General features: G+C 45.4%; 1 protein-coding gene across 2 annotated transcripts in view; it reads right to left on the minus strand.

Annotated features, from left to right (window-relative positions):
• Positions 1-17,341, minus strand: part of KIAA2012 — a 78,356-nt gene that overhangs the window by 4,618 nt on the left and 56,397 nt on the right. The window contains exons 14-20 of one of the 2 annotated variants that reach the window (XM_083472414.1): positions 15,128-15,224; positions 9,647-9,827; positions 8,485-8,611; positions 7,160-7,563; positions 4,521-4,729; positions 2,089-2,261; positions 494-713 (exon numbers count right to left, since the gene is read on the minus strand). In XM_083472414.1, the coding sequence (XP_083328540.1) occupies positions 494-713; positions 2,089-2,261; positions 4,521-4,729; positions 7,160-7,563; positions 8,485-8,611; positions 9,647-9,827; positions 15,128-15,224 (1,411 nt within the window). Of the gene's footprint in view, positions 1-493; positions 714-2,088; positions 2,262-4,520; positions 4,730-7,159; positions 7,564-8,484; positions 8,615-9,646; positions 9,828-15,127; positions 15,225-17,341 lie in introns of both variants that reach the window. The other variant, XM_083472413.1, reaches the window with a different exon arrangement.

Raw genomic sequence — 17,341 nt, forward strand, 5'->3', positions numbered from 1 at the left:
AAGCCAGGAGAGTCTTGCTCTCCCGGCTTCAGCAAAAGGAACCCGAAGCCTGCGGAGAGCAGCGGGAACTCGCGCTGCACTCCGAAGGCTTCAGGTGGCTATCCTTGAAGCCTGGAGAGCGAGAGGGGTTGGTGCGCATCGACGCCTCTTGCTCTCCAGGCTTCAGCGACAGCAACGTGAAGCCTCCGGAGCACGGAGGGAGCACTCCCTCTGCGCTTCGGAGGCTTCGCGTCGCTATCGCTGAAGCCAAGGAGCCTGCTTTCGCTCTATAGGACGCACACACATTTCCTCTTAATTTTTGGAGGGGAAAAGGTGCGTCCTATAGAGCGAAAAATACGGTAGTTCATCAACACCTGGCAGACCAAAGGTTTCCTACCCCATGGAGCAGCCATTTAGAACTTTAATTGCAATCTTTAGGACCTCGGTTGGTTTGTCTACACTTGCTTGGCACTGATTCTCAAGAGTTTCAGACAAATCGTACGAAGTTTTGTACCTTGCCAGTAATAAGGCTTGTCTCTTTGCTTCCTCTAATGCAAGTCTAGCCTCTTCATCTTCCCTTCTCCTCCTCTCCTCAGCCTCACGCCTCACTCGCTCCTCTTCTTCCTGCTTCCTTCGCTCGTACTCCAAGCGCTGCTCTTCTGCCATCTCGGCTAAGAGTCGCCGTTCCTCTTCCAGCTGCATTTCCCTTTCTTTCTGCCTCCGCTTCTCCGCTTCTGAGGGAAAGAGATCGTTATAGATAGTAGTTGGTGTAATAGAGCATATTACACCGTTTGAGCATTTTACACCGATCCTGGTACGACCGCACTGGCTACAAATTAGTTTCAGGGCCCAATTCAAAGTGCTGGTTTTGACCTATAAAGCCTTAAACGGCTCAGGACCGCCATACCTCAAGGACTGCCTCTTTCCATGTGAACCTGCCTGGACGCTGAGATCATCTTCTGAGGCCCTTCTTCATGCACCTCCTCCTCAAGAGGTTCGGAAGGTGGCAACATGAGAACGGGGCCTTCTCTGCAGTGGCTCCCCGTCTGCGGAATGCTCTCCCCAGGGAGGTCCGCCTGGTGCCTTCATTATACACCTTTAAGCATCAGGCAAAAACATTCCTTTTTAACCAGGCCTTTATTTGATTTGATTGACATCTTATGCCTTTTTAAAATGTGGTCTTTTGGGGGGATGTGTGTTATTGGATTGTTGTTTTTATTTTGATTATATATATTGTGGTTTTTATATTTTGATTTTGAGGGCGGTATAAAAATTCAAATAATAATAATAATAATAATAGTTGATAGCTGCTGTGATCAGTTTGAAGTCCAGAGATAAGCGGAGTACCCAATTAGTAATATATTTAAAAGTACACACACACACACACACACACACACACACACACACACATGGCTGCCATCTTAACATGCCACAGCATCCCAGCATGACATGGTACTGGGCGCTCGAGGGCTTTGTGATAAATAATAATAATAATAATAATAATAATAATAATAATAATAATAATAATATATTATTATTATTATTATTATTATTATTATTATTATTATTATTATTATTATTATTATTTATACCCCGCCCATCTGGCTGAGTTTCACCACCCACTCTGGGCGGCTTCCAATCGAGTGTTAAAAACAGTACAGCATTAAATATTAAAAACTTCCCTAAACAGGGCTGCCTTCAGATGTCTTTTAAAGATAAGATAGCTGCTTATTTCCTTCACAATCTGGTAGGAGGGTGTTCCACAGGGCTGGCGCCACTACCGAGAAGGCCCTCTGCCTGCTTCCCTGTAACCTCACTTCTTGCAATGAGGGAGCTGCCAGAAGGCCCTTGGCGCTGGACCTCAGTGTCTGGTGGAGACGCTCCTTCAGGTATACTGGACCGAGGCTGTTTAGGGCTTTAAAGGTCAGCACCAACACTTTGAATTGTGCTCGGAAGCATACTGGGAGCCAATGCCAGTAAAATGGTAGCTTGCAGTGCCAGTGGATAAGCTCACAGAATAGGGGGCCACACGGACTGACAGGAGGAGCCCATGGAGGGCATCTTATCAAGGTCCTCCCCACCTCAGACCTGGAACCTTCCTTGGCATACCTGCGCGTTCTCGCTCCTCCTCCTGCTTTTTCTTCTGCATTTCCAAGAGTTTCCTGCGGAGCTCCTCCTGCTGGTGCCGGGCACATTCCTGGGCTGCCTTCTCAGCTTGCTGCTGCCTTGCTTCTTCCTCTTCCTGCCGCCGGCGCTCTTCTTCCAGCTGCTGTTTCCTTAGACTAAAACGAAGAGGTGTCCGTTGGAGGGAAGGTCCAAGTAGGTCATGGGCATGCAGGGCAAAAGCAAGGGGACCCGCAAGGGAGAGGAGTTTAGCATATAGGGATGGAGAATCCGTGGTCCTCCCAGATGTTCCTGGACTCCAGCTCCCATCAGGCCCAGCCAGCATAGCCAATAGTCAGGGGATGGTGGGAATTGAAGCCCAACACCATTTGAGGGCTGCAGGTTCCCTATTATCTCTAATAAAAGGGCAAGATAGCCAGTCAGTGCATTCTATAGGGCAGTGATGGCCAAACTTGGCCCTCCAGCTGTTTTGGGACTACATCTCCCATCATCCCTAGCTATCAGGACCAATGGTCAGGGATGATGTAGTCCCAAAACAGCTGGAGGGCCAAGTTTGGCCATCACTGCTATAGGGCGAATCATAGCTGTCAACCGTCCCTTATTTGGTGGGAAACTCCCTGATCCTAGAGCCGTGTCCTGCTGCTGTCCCTTATTGATGATGTCCCTTAAATTTCCCAGGTTTCATGCTCGCCCGGCTCGGGAGGGAAGCAGCGGCTTGGGGTTCTCCGCTGTGAGAGAGAGAGAACGAGAGATAGCTAGATAGCCAGTCAGTGCATTCTATAGGGCAGTGATAATAATAATAATAATAATAATAATAATAGTAATAATAATAATAATTTTTATTTATACCCCTCCCTCTCCAGCCAAGGCTGGGCTCAGGGCGGCTAACAAGCAATAATAAAAACAAGTTGAATGAATACAACTTAAAAACAAGATTAAAATACAACATTAAAATATAGAAACATTAAAATATTAAAATGCAGCCTCAGCACAGGAGGAGAAAGGAAAAAGGAAAAAGAAAGAGGGGGAGGGGGAGGGAATCAAATTGGCTCCAAGCCAAAGGCCAGACGGAACAACTCTGTCTTACAGGCCCTGCAGAAAGAAATCAGATCCTGCAGGGCCCTAGTCTCATGAGGCAGAGCGTTCCACCAGGCCGGAGCCAGTGCTGAAAAGGCCCTGGCTCTGGTTGAGGCTAATCTAACTTCCTTAGGGCCCAGGACCACTAGGGTGTTGCTATTTATGGACCTTGAGGCTCTCCGTGGGGCATACCGGGAGATGGTGTAGTTTTGGGACTTCATCTCCCATCATCCCTAGCTAACAGGACCAGTGGTCAGGGATGACAGGAACTGTAGTCCCATAACAGCTGGAGGGCCTAGTTTGGCCATCACTGCTATAGGGCGAATCTACACTGGTCTGTCATAACGTTAAAGAATGGGTTATAAAAATGTGACACCAGAGGGCACCGTAGAGCAGCAATCCGTCGGAATGGGAAATGGCACTGAGAGCTATTTAACTTTTTAGAATAGCCTTTTTACATATTAGTGTAGACTCAGCCTAAATAAAGGGGATACAAGTCTAGGAATCATTTGCTGGTCTAGCATGGGAATCTGCCAGGAAACCTGAATCACCCTTAATATTTACAAGTTCGGTTTTGCAAATGTCGGATCTCATTTGCTTCGGGTTTGGGATGTAACTCTGAACGGCCTACACTAGGACCGTTAGTACCACATTGTGATGCAAAGGCAAATTGGACAAGTTTGAATGAAGGTTTCTGAATTGGCAACATCGCTTTTGACTGTCAGAATGCAAACTCCGGGGGTGGGGAGGCAATGGAGTTTAAAAATGTAAATATTTGTGTGCTGATGTGCATCTATAAAACAATATAGAATATCTATGTATCTGAAGGAATGGATGCAGGGAGGGAGGCTGGGTGTTGGAGGAAATGCAGGGAGGGAGGCTGGGTGTTGGAGGAAATGCAGGGAGGGAGGCTGGGTGTTGGAAGACATGCAGGGAGGGAGGCTGAGTGTTGGAAGAGATGCAGGGAGGGAGGCTGAGTGTTGGAGGAAATGCAGGGAGGGAGGCTGGGTGTTGGAGGAAATGCAGGGAGGGAGGCTGGGTGTTGGAGGAAATGCAGAGAGGGAGGCTGGGTGTTGGAGGAAATGCAGGGAGGGAGGCTGGGTGTTGGAAGACATGCAGGGAGGGAGGCTGCGTGTTGGAAGAAATGCAGGGAGGGAGGCTGGGTGTTGGAGGAAATGCAGGGAGGGAGGCTGCGTGTTGGAAGAGATGCAGGGAGTTTTGTAGGACGCTGAGGACACACTGCAGGCGAGTTGGCCCTGCTACATTAGGAGAGGGGTGTGTGTGTTTCCTGCTCATTCTCCTACCCCCGATGGTGGGCATCTTCCCCCTCCCTCACTAACCGCATCTCTGCCATCCTCTTCTGCTGCTCCTGTTCCATTTCTTCTTTCATCCTCTCCATGCGCTCCTGCTCTTCCTGCTCCTTCCGCTTCCGCTCCTCCTGCTCCCTCCGTTTTCTCTCCACCGCAAGCCGCCTCTTCTCTGCCCTCTCGGCTATCATTTGCTCTCGCGAGAGTTTCTCCTCCTGCTTGTTCCGAGGCGGGTCCAGTAGCTGGGAAACGCAAAAGGGGGGGAGGGGAGAGAGTGTGCTGTTGTGCTTAGATTCTGCTCAAGGGTTTCCCTGGAGGTATCTGGTTGGCCACTAGTGAAGGAATGGGTTTCTGTGCAGTGAGTTTGAAACTGACCCCAAACCCCCATTTTCCTTCCCCAAGGGAGCATTTCTAAAATGCATTAACTTGAGCTTTTCAAGCTCAGGAAGCTTGAGCTTGAGTCAATGTATAAACAGAAAGCTAGCTGTATAAACAAGTGCTCAAAGCCTCTCCCTTATCAGTCCGTGACAGCAATGGATGGCCTTGGCTGTTCCAGTGGAGCAGGGATGACACGTCTGGGTCTTATCTTACATCCTGACCACACTCTGACACACAGACCTAGTCTGGGAACAGTGCCAGGAGAGTTGGTGACCTTCTTACCCCAAGGTAAGAGTGCCAGAACAGGAATACCCTTATATGGTCAAGGGTACAGGAAGAGGAACACCCTTTTATGGTTAAGAGTACTGGAGCAGGAACATCTGTGGTGTCAACCTGCATGTATAAGCTGACGTGGCTGGATTCCTGGGGAAGGGGGGAGAGGGTGCCTGGAGGGATATATAGAATCATAGAATCATAGAATCATAGAGTTGGAATAGACCACAAGGGCCATCGAGTCCAACCCCCTGCCAAGCAGGAAACACCATCAGAGCACTCCTGACATATGGTTGTCAAGCCTCTGCTTAAAGACCTCCAAAGAAGGAGACTCCACCACACTCCTTGGCAGCAAATTCCACTGTCGAACAGCTCTTACTGTCAGGAAGTTCTTCCTAATGTTTAGGTGGAATCTTCTTTCTTGTAGTTTGGATCCATTGCTCCGTGTCCGCTTCTCTGGAGCAGCAGAAAACAACCTTTCTCCCTCCTCTATATGTACTCTATATATACTGCATGAAATTTCTTTCTCTTTGGACTTGCTGTGAGCTGACCATGCAAGTGCCTTCTGCTATCCGGAGAGCAGAATAAACTCTTTCTCTGAATCAACCTCGGTGTCATTTGACTTCCTTTCTCCCTCCCGGGAGCAAGGCAGACCCCACCAGTTGGTAAAGTCTAAGAAGGCTACACTAGGAGAACAGGAGAACGAGATGGGCCTTGGGCCCGATCCAGAAGGGCTCTTTTGACACCGTTAACCATGTGGAGTTTGCCTTTGCTGTGACTCAGGATGCTTCCACGCAGCAGTTTATGGTGAACTCAGCGCACATTGCGTGGTCTGCATCCGAATGCCATCTCATATTCCCACCCCATATTCCCTTTAATCGGGATCTATCATTTCTGCAGGAAAACTGATATGTAAAAAAACCGACCCAGACCCAAACCTGAAATGAAAACATGGAAACAGTAAATCTAGATTAAATTGTGAAGGGGTGGGCGTTTTGATGAGAACGGCATCCTGTGAATATTGGAAAAAAAAACCTTGTGTTCCCTTGTGTGGGGCAGAAGATTCCTCGAGGCCTAACTGAACACATTCCAATAAATGCATAGCATGCAACCTTGGCCAGGTTTTTTTTTAAAAAAAGTAATACCAAAAGGGGGATTTATAATGTATGGAGGGAAGGCACATTGCCCTTCCAGCCACAGTCCTCAGCATACTCCTGCTCACCGGTGGAAATTATTCTTATAAAAACAGCTTTAGGGCAGCAATGGACACTTTCATCTTAAGGGAATTGCCCTGCAAGGGGTGGGGGTGGGATTTGGATAGGGATTGCAGCTGGGGAGGGAAGAGCTAAACCTCCCCCCTCCCTACACATTGTGGTCCCAGTGAAAATCACCACCCTTTCAAGTATCAGCTTTAAGAATCACCTACATTTAAACCACAGAGCCTTGGGCTCAGCGGTTCGAATCCCCATGACGGGGTGAGCTCCCATTGCTCAGTCCCTGCTCCTGCCAATCTAGCAGTTCGAAAGCACACCAGTGCAAGCAGATAAATAGGTACCGCTCCAGCGGGAAGGTAAACGGTGTTTCCGTGCGCTGCTCTGGTTTGCCAGAAGCGGCTTAGTCATGCTGGCCACATGACCCAGAAGCTGTACGCCGGCTCCCTCGGCCAATAAAGCGAGATGAGCGCCGCAACCCCAGAGTCGTCCGTGACTGGACCTAATGGTCAGGGGTCCCTTTACCTTTACCTTTACATCCACATTGAAAGCACTTGCATGCATTTAATGCAACGTGTTGTTGGTCCTCAGGTATAACTTGCATTCCTAGCTTTTTAGATCCAGCCGCATGGGTGATTCTTATCCAAGAGCACCTCTCGCACAGCTGCGAGAAAGCTTACAAGTGGCAAGAACTTGTGTGTTGGCCTGGCTGCATGGGCCTCCTTGGTTGCATGGATCTGACACCTCCCTTCCTAAATGGTTCAAGAATGAACTCAGAAAGCAGCTCTTCAGGAAAATGACATTGTTTACCTCTGGTGGGTCATTGCTCAGAGCTGTGTCAGGCTGGGAGCCATCTGCAGGGGCAACTACTGGGCAATCAACAGCAGCCGTCTCCTCAGCAGGAACGGCATGAGGTCCAGAAGGATGGAGAACATCTTCAGCAGAAGGTTCTTCACCTTCTTCAAGTGGCAAGAGGGGTTCTTCCCTGAGAGGGCTGGAAGGAGGAGGGCTTTGATCCAAAAAGCCTCCCTTTTCCTCTTCGTCTCCGCCTTCTCCTTCTAGAAGAGAACTGATCTGCTCCATTTCAACAGCAACACCCCCTTTTTCTTCATCATGGTTTGTGTCCACAGCAGCCTCTGATCTTTTGACACCTGCTGACTTCTCTTTGGAATAAGGAACTGTTTTCCCAACAGCCTTCTTCTGTTTTGGTTTCCCTGCAAAGAGACAAACGCACACACTCACACATACAACGATGACACAGGAGCTGCGGCTGAGATTATCTCGTGAAATTATTGCACAAGGTTTTCTGGGCATGCCAAATATTTTTTTTTAATGCCCTGGCCAAACTATGTGTTATACAAATACAGTCGTACCTTGGAAGTCGAACGGAATCCGGTATGACTGTATTTGTATAATATATAGTTTGGCCCTAGCGTTTTTAAAAAATCCGTTCGACTTCCAAAACGTTCAGAAACCAAAGCGTGGCTTCTGATTGGCTGCAAGTAAGCCACATCAGATGTTCAGGTTCCAAAGAATGTTTGTGAAATATACTCGGAGTCGAGAGTGGATTTCATGCTCTTTATTCAGCTCATAGTGGTGAGGGGGAATGGAAGTTCCCCCAGAATGTCTGCTTTATATACATTATTTACACAATGGGCCCCACGTGATTGGCTAATTCCGGGATTCTCCTGTAGGCCAATCAAGTTGTGGATTCACTTCCACTTGGAGCTGGATTGGGTGGCTCCTGTGTACTAATCAGACTGCTGCATTCTGGATCGTATTGTTTTAGGACCAATCAGACTGCTGAATTCTGAATCCTATTCAACTCAGTACATAAGAACTAAGAAATGCAAACAGCCAGAAGTAAGTCCCACTGTTTTCTGTGAGGCTTCCTCACTATAGAGTGAATCAGTGTGTTTTTACATGAGTAGAATGTGTGCTTTTATTTAAAATGCACCTCTGGGTTATTTCTGGGTCATAGGAATTTGTTCATTTTTAAAATAAAAAAAATAGTCCACCCCACCACATGGTCTGAGGGACAGTGGACCGGCCTCCTGCTGGAAAAGTTTGCTGACCCCTGGTTGAATCCCTCACAAAAGAACAACATCCAGTTTTTAAATGACCTTTTCCTTTACCTACAACAAAATCTGTCCGTTTATCTTTCTTGAGTGTCTTCTTCTTCACTTTCAATACAGTTCCAGTTCTCATCGATTCAGGTTTCTTCTGCCCTGTCTTCGCTTTGTCCTCAACAACACCTGCAGCCTGCTAGTAAAGAAAGGAAAAGGGTGTAGAGTACAGGGTGGGATAAAAGACAGAAATTTAGTGCTTAACCAAATACAGGTTAGCATAGCACATTTTTGTTTGGGTGGAAATTTTAAAATTTGATTGTTAAGAGTTCTTCTTTTGTTTTCTTCTTTGGCCATCACTCATAGCCAAGTAAGGTGGTCTTCCATGAAAAGGGCACACACCATGATTTGTGATACATTGCTAGGTCAAAAATTATGAAACCGGTATCACAATATGGATTTCAATGCGGTTTTGGGCAATATATCAATATATCAACCCAGCCCTAACAGGCACTCTATTTGCTTCTCCTCCCCCCACAAAATAGGGACGGGGAGCCTGTGCCCCACAATCTTGTTGGACTTCATCTCCCATCTGCCCCAGCAGCATGGCCCAATGGTCAGTGATGATGGAATTTGTTGCCATAGGGACGTGGGTGGCGCTGTGGGTTAAACCACAGAGCCTAGGATTTGCCGATCAGAAGGTCGGCAGTTCGAATCCCCGTGACGGGGTGAGCTCCCATTGCTCGGTCCCTGCTCCTGCCAACCTAGCAGTTTGAAAGCACGTCAAAGTGCAAGTAGATAAACAGGTACCGCTCCAGCAGGAAGGTAAATGGTGTTTCCGTGTGCTGCTCTGATTTGCCAGAAGCGGCTTAGTCATGCTGGCCACATGACCCGGAAGCTGTCTGCGGACAAACGCTGGCTCCCTTGGCCTATAGAGCGAGATGAGCGCACAACCCCAGAGTCGGTCACCACTGGACCCAATGGTCAGGGGTCCCTTTACCTTACCTAACATCTGCAGGGCTTGCTATCCCTGCCTTAAGAGGTGGTCTAAGATGCTTCGGATTCTGAGGCAGAAAACCAACACCCTCCCATTACAGTAGTAAATATAATAATGAGCAAAATAATCAACAATTTGCTTCCCTTTAGTGGTACCCTAAAATGTCCATCTCACTTTGCCCTGTGGACCCAGATCAGTTTGCATAAAGATTTTTCCACAGTGGTTAACACTCACTCCTTTGGGATCAGTGGCCTTAGTTGGCGTTCTAGTTTTCTCTGGCAACGTTTTTTCATCATCATCTTCTTCTACAAGATCTTTTTCAGATGAATGGGTGCCCATTCTTGCGCCCTTCTCCATTTCGGCACTGCGGTCAAGAATCTCCATGTTGGTGCTGGCCAAATCAGAGACCTTCTCCCTTTGAAAAAGCAGTATGAAATAATCAGATGGGAGAAACACATGGAAAGTTAACAGACACATTGTCAGAGGTCCCTCTACAGATAGTGAGCACTTTGCGGAAGGGATTCCAGAAATGTACCGTAGGTTTGCAGAATTAAAGTGGGTTAAAGCGCTCTGTCCCGCTCATGACAAATCCGCTTTTATCAGAAAGACTTTTTGAAGTGGGGGAAATGCAATAAAAAGTGGAATAAACAAGCCAGTTATGGGATGATGTATATAACCTCTATGCAAGCAAATCAGGATGAGTGGCTCACTGCCGTATCCCCTCTCCGCCAACAAATCAGAACAAACGCTCAATGAAAAGCAGGAATCGTGTGAGCTTCGTGCAAGCAAGTCAGGATGAATGCTTGGTAAGCAGGGGATCTTTTCCTATGGAAAGAAGAAACTGCAATAACAAAATGGAAACTTTAGATGCTAACTACCTACCTGCAAGGGACGTGGGTGGCACTGTGGATTAAACCACAGAGCCTAGGACTTGCCTATCAGAAGGTCGGCGGTTTGAATCCCTGCAACAGGGTGAGCTCCCGTTGCTCGGTCCCTGCTCCTGCCAACCTAGCAGTTTGAAAGCACGTCAAAGTGCAAGTAGATAAATAGGTACCGCTCCGGCGGGAAGGTAAACGGCGTTTCCGTGTGCTGCTCTGGTTTGCCAGAACATGCTGGCCACATGACCCGGAAGCCGTACACCGGCTTCCTTGGCCAATAAAGCGAGATGAGCGCCGCAACCCCAGAGTCGGCCACGACTAGACCTAATGGTCAGGGGCCCCTTTACCTTTACCTACCTGCAAAGTGCGAGGGAGACAGTGAAAGATACAGGAAATTGAATGCAGATTTCCAAAAAATAGCAAGGAGAGACAAGAGGGCCTTCTTAAACGAGCAATACAAAGAAACAGAAGAAAACAACAGAATGGGAAAAACCAGAGATCTGTTCAAGAAAATTGGAGATATGAAAGGAACATTTCGTACAAAGATTACCATAATAAAGGACAAAAGTGGAAAGGACCTAACAGAAGCAGAAGAAGAAGATATCAATAAGAGGTGGCAAGAATACACAGAGGAATTATACCAGAAAGATATGGAGCTTTCGTACACCCCAGGTAGTGTGGTTGCTGACCTTGAGCCAGACATCCTGGAGAGTGAAGTCAAATGGGCCTTAGAAAGCACTGCTAATAACAAGGCCAGTGGAAGTGATGGTATTCCAGCTGAACTACTTAAAATTTTAAACGATGATGCTGTTAAGGTGCTACATTCAATATGCAGCAAGTTTGGAAAACTCAGCAGTGGCCAGAGGATTGGAGAAGATCAGTCTACATCCCAATCCCAAAGAAGGGCAGTGCCAAAGAATGCTCCAACTCCCACCCAATTGCGCTCATTTCACACGCTAGCAAGGTTATGCTTAAAATTCTACAAGGCAGGCTTAAGCAGTGTGTGGACCGAGAACTCCCAGAAGTGCAAGCTGGATTTCGAAGGGGCAGAGGAACCAGAGACCAAACTGCAAACATGCGCTGGATTATGGAGAAAGCTAGAGAATTCCAGAAAAACATCTACTTCTGCTTCATTGACTACACAAAAGCATTTGACTGTGTTGACCACAGCAAACTATGGCATGTTCTTAAAGAAATGGGAGTGCCTGATCACCTCATCTGTCTCCTGAGAAATCTCTATGTGGGACAAGAAGCTACAGTTAGAACTGGATATGGAACAACTGATTGGTTCAAAATTTGGGAAAGGAGTACGACAAGGCTGTATATTGTCAGCCTGCTTATTTAACTTATATGCAGAATTCATCATGCGAAAGGCTGGCTGGATGAATCCCAAGCTGGAATTAAGATCGCCGGAAGAAATATCAACAACCTCAGATATGCAGATGACACAACCTTGATGGCAGAAAATGAGGAGAAATTAAAGAACCTTTTATTGAGGGTGAAAGAGGAGAGCGCAAAATATGGTCTGAAGCTCAACATCAAAAAACCGAAGATCATGGCCACTGGTCCCATCACCTCCTGGCAAATAGAAGGGGAAGAAATGGAGGCAGTGAGAGATTTTACTTTCTTGGGCTCCGTGATAACTGCAGATGGTGACAGAAGTCATGAAATTAAAAGACGCCTGCTTCTTGGGAGAAAAGCATTGACAAACCTAGAAAGCATCTTAAAAAGCAGAGACATCACCTTGCCAACAAAGGTCCGTATAGTTAAAGCTATGGTTTTCCCAGTAGTGATGTATGGAAGTGAGAGCTGGACCATAAAGAAGACTGATCGCCGACGAATTGATGCTTTTGAATTCTGGTGCTGGAGGAGACTCTTGAGAGTCCCATGGACTGCAAGAAGATCAAACCTATCCATTCTTAGGGAAATCAGCCCTGAGTGCTCACTGGGAGGACAGATCCTGAAGCTGAGGCTCCAATACTTTGGCCACCTCATGAGAAGACTCCCTGGAAAAGACCCTGATGTTGGGAAAGATGGAGGGCACAAGGAGAAGGGGACAACAGAGGACGAGATGGCTGGACAGTGTTCTCGAAGCTACCAACATGAGTTTGACCAAACTGCGGGAGGCAGTGGAAGACAGGAGTGCCTGGTGTGCTCTGGTCGATGGGGTCATGAAGAGTCGGACACGACTAAACGACTAAACAACAACAACCTGCTGCCCCCGAAACAGCCCACATTAAGTTTGTTTTTATTTGCTTGCAAGCTATGAAACCCCACGAGGCACAACTCATGTAATTGTAATGGGCAGAGCTGCCTTTCTTTTCTTGTCCTCTCGCTACGGCAAAAAGGAAATAATATTCTCCTGTGCCTTTAATGGCAGTCCCAAGACTTTTCTCCACGGTTAATAATAAAAAGGATGCCCCTTTCATCTCAGCATCTCAAAAGCCTCATGGTGCACTCTGTTTCCCTGACAGTTGCCCATTGTGAAGAATCCCCAACCCCATCATGGTCCTAGCATCCACGCTGCCTTTCTATAGCCTTCCAGAATCCAGGTGCTATTTGGGAAATAGAGAGATTACAGCAGCTTGGGCCCAGAATACATAAGAGTTCCATCTCTTTTGCCTGGAGGTTTACTAGAATTCAAGATTTACTTGTCACCCTTGCTTTGGGCCAAGACGATGCCATAACACAGGTCTTATTTTACTAATGAACCCATCCAAGTAAGATACAAAAGGTTGACCCCACTTGGCTACTGTCTCGTTCAACAGAAAACTGAGCTTTGTTACAATCAAAGAAGGCTACAAACTTATTCAGAAGGAAATGTTTGTAATTTAGGCGACGTATTCCTCTTATGACCCATTCTTTTTTTAAAAATGAATTTTATTCGTATTTTCCACACAACAACAACAACACGAAAGATATCAAAAAATAACAATACACAACACACAAAAATCCACATTCAAAAACTAAAAAACACACAACAAAAACAAAACAAAACAAAACCAAATCCATATCTTACAAGTTAATATTATAAACACTATAAAAACAACAAGACATTGACTTCCACCACAGCACCTCCTTTATCTCTCATTGTGTCTTCCTGTCTTCCTGTTTTCTTTATCATCTCTATCCTAACATCTAGATGTAAATCCTTCTTTCATATCCTTTCACTTCACAAGGTTATTCCAGACTCAGCCAGATTTCTGCCCTCGAACCTTGACTTTTGAGGTATTCATTTAGGCACCCCCATTCTTTTTTTACTTCACTTTTTAAAGTACTTAACCCGAGGTACCACTGTATAATGTTAAGATTTAGACTTATTATGTTACTGTTAAGTCTGCTGCAATTGGATTTCTTATGGACAGCGCCTGTCCTGAATGTACAGTGGTACCTCGGGTTAAGAACTTAATTCGTTCCGGAGGTCCATTCTTAACCTGAAACTGTTCTTAACCTGAAGCACCACTTTAGCCAATGGGGCCTCCTGCTGCTGCCGCGCCGCCACCACGCGATTTCTGTCCTCATCCTGAAGCAAAGTTCTTAACCTGAGGTACTATTTCTGAATTAGTGGAGTCTGTAACCTGAAGCATCTGTAACCTGAAGCGTTTGTAACCCGAGGTACCACTGTATTGGATTTGTGACCATTACGCTCACGTGCCTTCAAATCAAATTTTATTAAACGGTCACAGACCAGATTAACTCGTACAGCTAGTCAGCGAAGCATAACACCGGAAAAAGCAAAGGACAATTTCAATACAGATTAGGCCATAACAGCAATTTAAAATTAGACAGCATAAATAAAATTAAGTATTTGCCTTCACCTGCATATTGACATTGGAAAGCTCTTGTTTCCTGCGCCTAATAGCGGCTACACAAAATTTGGCCACATTGATCGTAATTTCAGGAACCTTATCTTCTACCAAGGCTCTCATACGTTGGAATTCTGGTTCATTTTTAAGCTTTTGTAGAACTGGGGCAATAAAGGTCAAACGTAGATCCTCGTAGTAACTACAGTGCAGCAATACATGCAGACTTGTTTCCACTTCCGATGAGCCACATGGGCAAACACGTGACTCGTATGGTTTGCCCTCATATCTGCCTAGCAGCAGGGCAGAGGGCAGAACGTTAAATCTGGCCAGGGTAAAGGAGTGTCTGTACTTAGGTATTTGTAAATCAGCCAAATAATTTGCGGGTGAGAACCCTCTCCCAAAGTCTCTAATTGTGGCATGTTTATCCATTTTGCCCATATGACATTGCAGCTCTATGTCCCTAATGCGTTGGAGCACTTGACTTCTGGCTCTCTCATATCCTGCCGCTATCAAGATCTGCGGGGAGAATCCCAAGCTTCTTATCTTTTCAAACAGGGAAGCTTTCCAGGTGGAATGAAAGGTGTCTAAGAGTGTTAAAGGAGCCAAACCGGCTGGGGAAAAAATAAGTTTTAACCAGTAGTGTATCTTTAGAATCCACAGCCGCGCATTAACGGGTGGTTGTCCAACTTCTAAGCGGACAGCTATATTAGATACACAGGGGGGGATCCCCATTAAACACCGATAGAATTTTGTTTGAAATGCCTCCATAGGCGCAAAATTTTTAAAACTGCAAACCTGGGATCCATAAGTGAGTTGTGGGAGTATTCTCACGTGCCTTCAGTCGCAGTAAAGCTCTGCTGGATGAAATACAATTGCCTCTGGTCTATTTTGGGGGGGAATCCCACAACATGTTTAAGTTTTTACTCTACTAACTATACGTTGGAATTCTGCTCTGGATCAATATTTAGTAGAATTCCATGAGAGACTCAGCCCTTGGAAATGCTAGCGGCCGTCCCATTTCATATACTTACCTATCTGATGCAGAAATCCTGGTGGGATGGGCAATGTGTGGTTCCAGGTGTGAGGGGCTAGCTGGCTGGGGCAAATTGTCCAGTTGTTTTTCTGTATCTGCAGTGGGGACAGAGCAAAAATAAATGTATGTTACAAGTTAAGGTAGAACAGGCCTTGGCAACATACAAAGCAGAATATATAGACGACGGTCAATGTCTGTTCAGCCACCAGGGGGTGATAAAGCTCCATTGTCGTATTATTATTTTTGCAAATACAGCGGTACCTTGGTTTACAACCATAATCCGTTCTGGAGGTCCGTTTGTAAACCAAAACAGGTTGTAACCCAAGGCACACTTTCGCCAATGGGGCCTCCAAAATAAATTAGTTCATAATCCAAAAAATAAAAATAAAAATAAAAAATGGGTTGTAATCCCCCCCAAAAAAGGTTGCAAACCAAGGACACGCACTTTCGGGTTTGATGTGTTTGTAATCCAAAATGTATGTGAAATGTTACCATTTGTTTCCTAGAATCTTGTTCATCTCATGAAACAGAGGGGGCAAGTGTAGTTTACCAAACTTTTGACTTCCTCAAACCTTTCTCATGCAGAATTCTAAAAGCTGCCTTGATGTCCTTACAGGATTTTCAAAAGTGTAAACAACAGTAATATATGCCTAATATGATATGTGCCTGTGTGTGTGTGTGTGTCTATATATATATATATATATATATATATATATATATATATATATATATAGTCATAGGCAAACAAAAGCTCTGTATCCTTAACTGACAAATCCAGGAACACTTTTACAACACCTTAATTTCAGTGGGAACAAGTTAAGTAAAATAACTCTCCCATTAAAATCAATTAGAGTGAAAAGTGCTGTGCTTCAGATAGCTGAATTAAAGCTTGCTATATTCATGAAGGTATTTTTTTTTGTTATACACTGTTTTTTTAAAATCTAATTGTGCATCTTTATTTATTTAAATTGATTAAATATGTATAGGGAAGAAAAGTTGGTTATCTTAGAATGTGTGCAAATAAATCGAAATGTTGAATAAAAGACGCTGAGTATTATCACTAAAAAATAAATAAAAAATGTATGCAAACCAAGGTACCACTGTACAGGGAATTTGCAAACAGCTGATCAGCCCTAATACATCCTGCTAGCCAGCTGTGTTTGGATCATGAGTTGTGCAGTCTTGAGCTGGAAAGAGATCAAACTGGGGAGCATTAACTACGAACCCCAAACTTTGGGATCCTCTGGAAACATGTGCCAAAGTTTTGCAGGGTTTTTTTTGCAGCATTTTGAAGTGCCCCACAAACTGAGCAATTGCTACATCAAACACAGGATTCGTACTGAAATAAGAATGAAAATGGGGCCCCTTCAAGGGGTTCAGTTTCTTAAGGAAGTCTGGACCTTCGGAGAGAGGGTACCTTTTAAGGCTCAAACCTGTCGGGAAATGAACAGAGACCAGACCAGGATATACAAAAGCAAAGCGGCTATAAGCCTGATCTTTATTAAAACTGTTGCAACAGGGTGCTCCCCCACACGCAGAGAAGTGGGAAAGGGACCCAGGACAAAGGTGTGCAAGCCCTTATATAAACATTTTAAATTCCCCGCCCTGAAGTCCAAGACCACCCCCAGAAACATCATACATACATCACAGAAGGGGTGGACTACAACATAAATCTGAGCGCGTTGTTTTTTTCTCTTGTCTGCTAGGTTGCTCAATTGGATTACCTGGGCATACTGGCCACTCTTTTGTTACTCAATTCCTGAATCCAGGTCACAGGCTTACACCCTATCCATATCTTAAATGTGCCCTTAAGACAGGATTTGTGAAAGCGCCAATGGCAGATTTCCAATTTCCTCCGACCTTGCAGAGAAATATTTGAGGTCATTTTGGGAGAGAGAAAATGGTTTCAGGAGTTTTCTGTGGGTTTCAGGCATGGGGTGTTTACATATTTGTATGGGTTTGCTTGGTACATTTATGAACCTCTAATATATATATATATATATATATATATATATATATATATATATATAATGACCTTAACATTCTTATAACAGTACTTAACATTAACTACGAACTCCAAAATGTGGGATCCCCGCTTTTGATCTATCAATTGCTCAGTTTGCGGGGTGCTGCAAAATGTGGGGAGTCTTCGCTGCCAAACACAGAAGTACTGCAAAAGTTTGGCACCGGTTTGGAGGGGATTCCAAACTTT

The sequence above is a fragment of the Podarcis liolepis genome (genome assembly GCF_965112155.1).
Source record: "Podarcis liolepis genome assembly, chromosome: 1".
NCBI classification, from domain to species: Eukaryota; Metazoa; Chordata; class Lepidosauria; order Squamata; family Lacertidae; genus Podarcis; species Podarcis liolepis.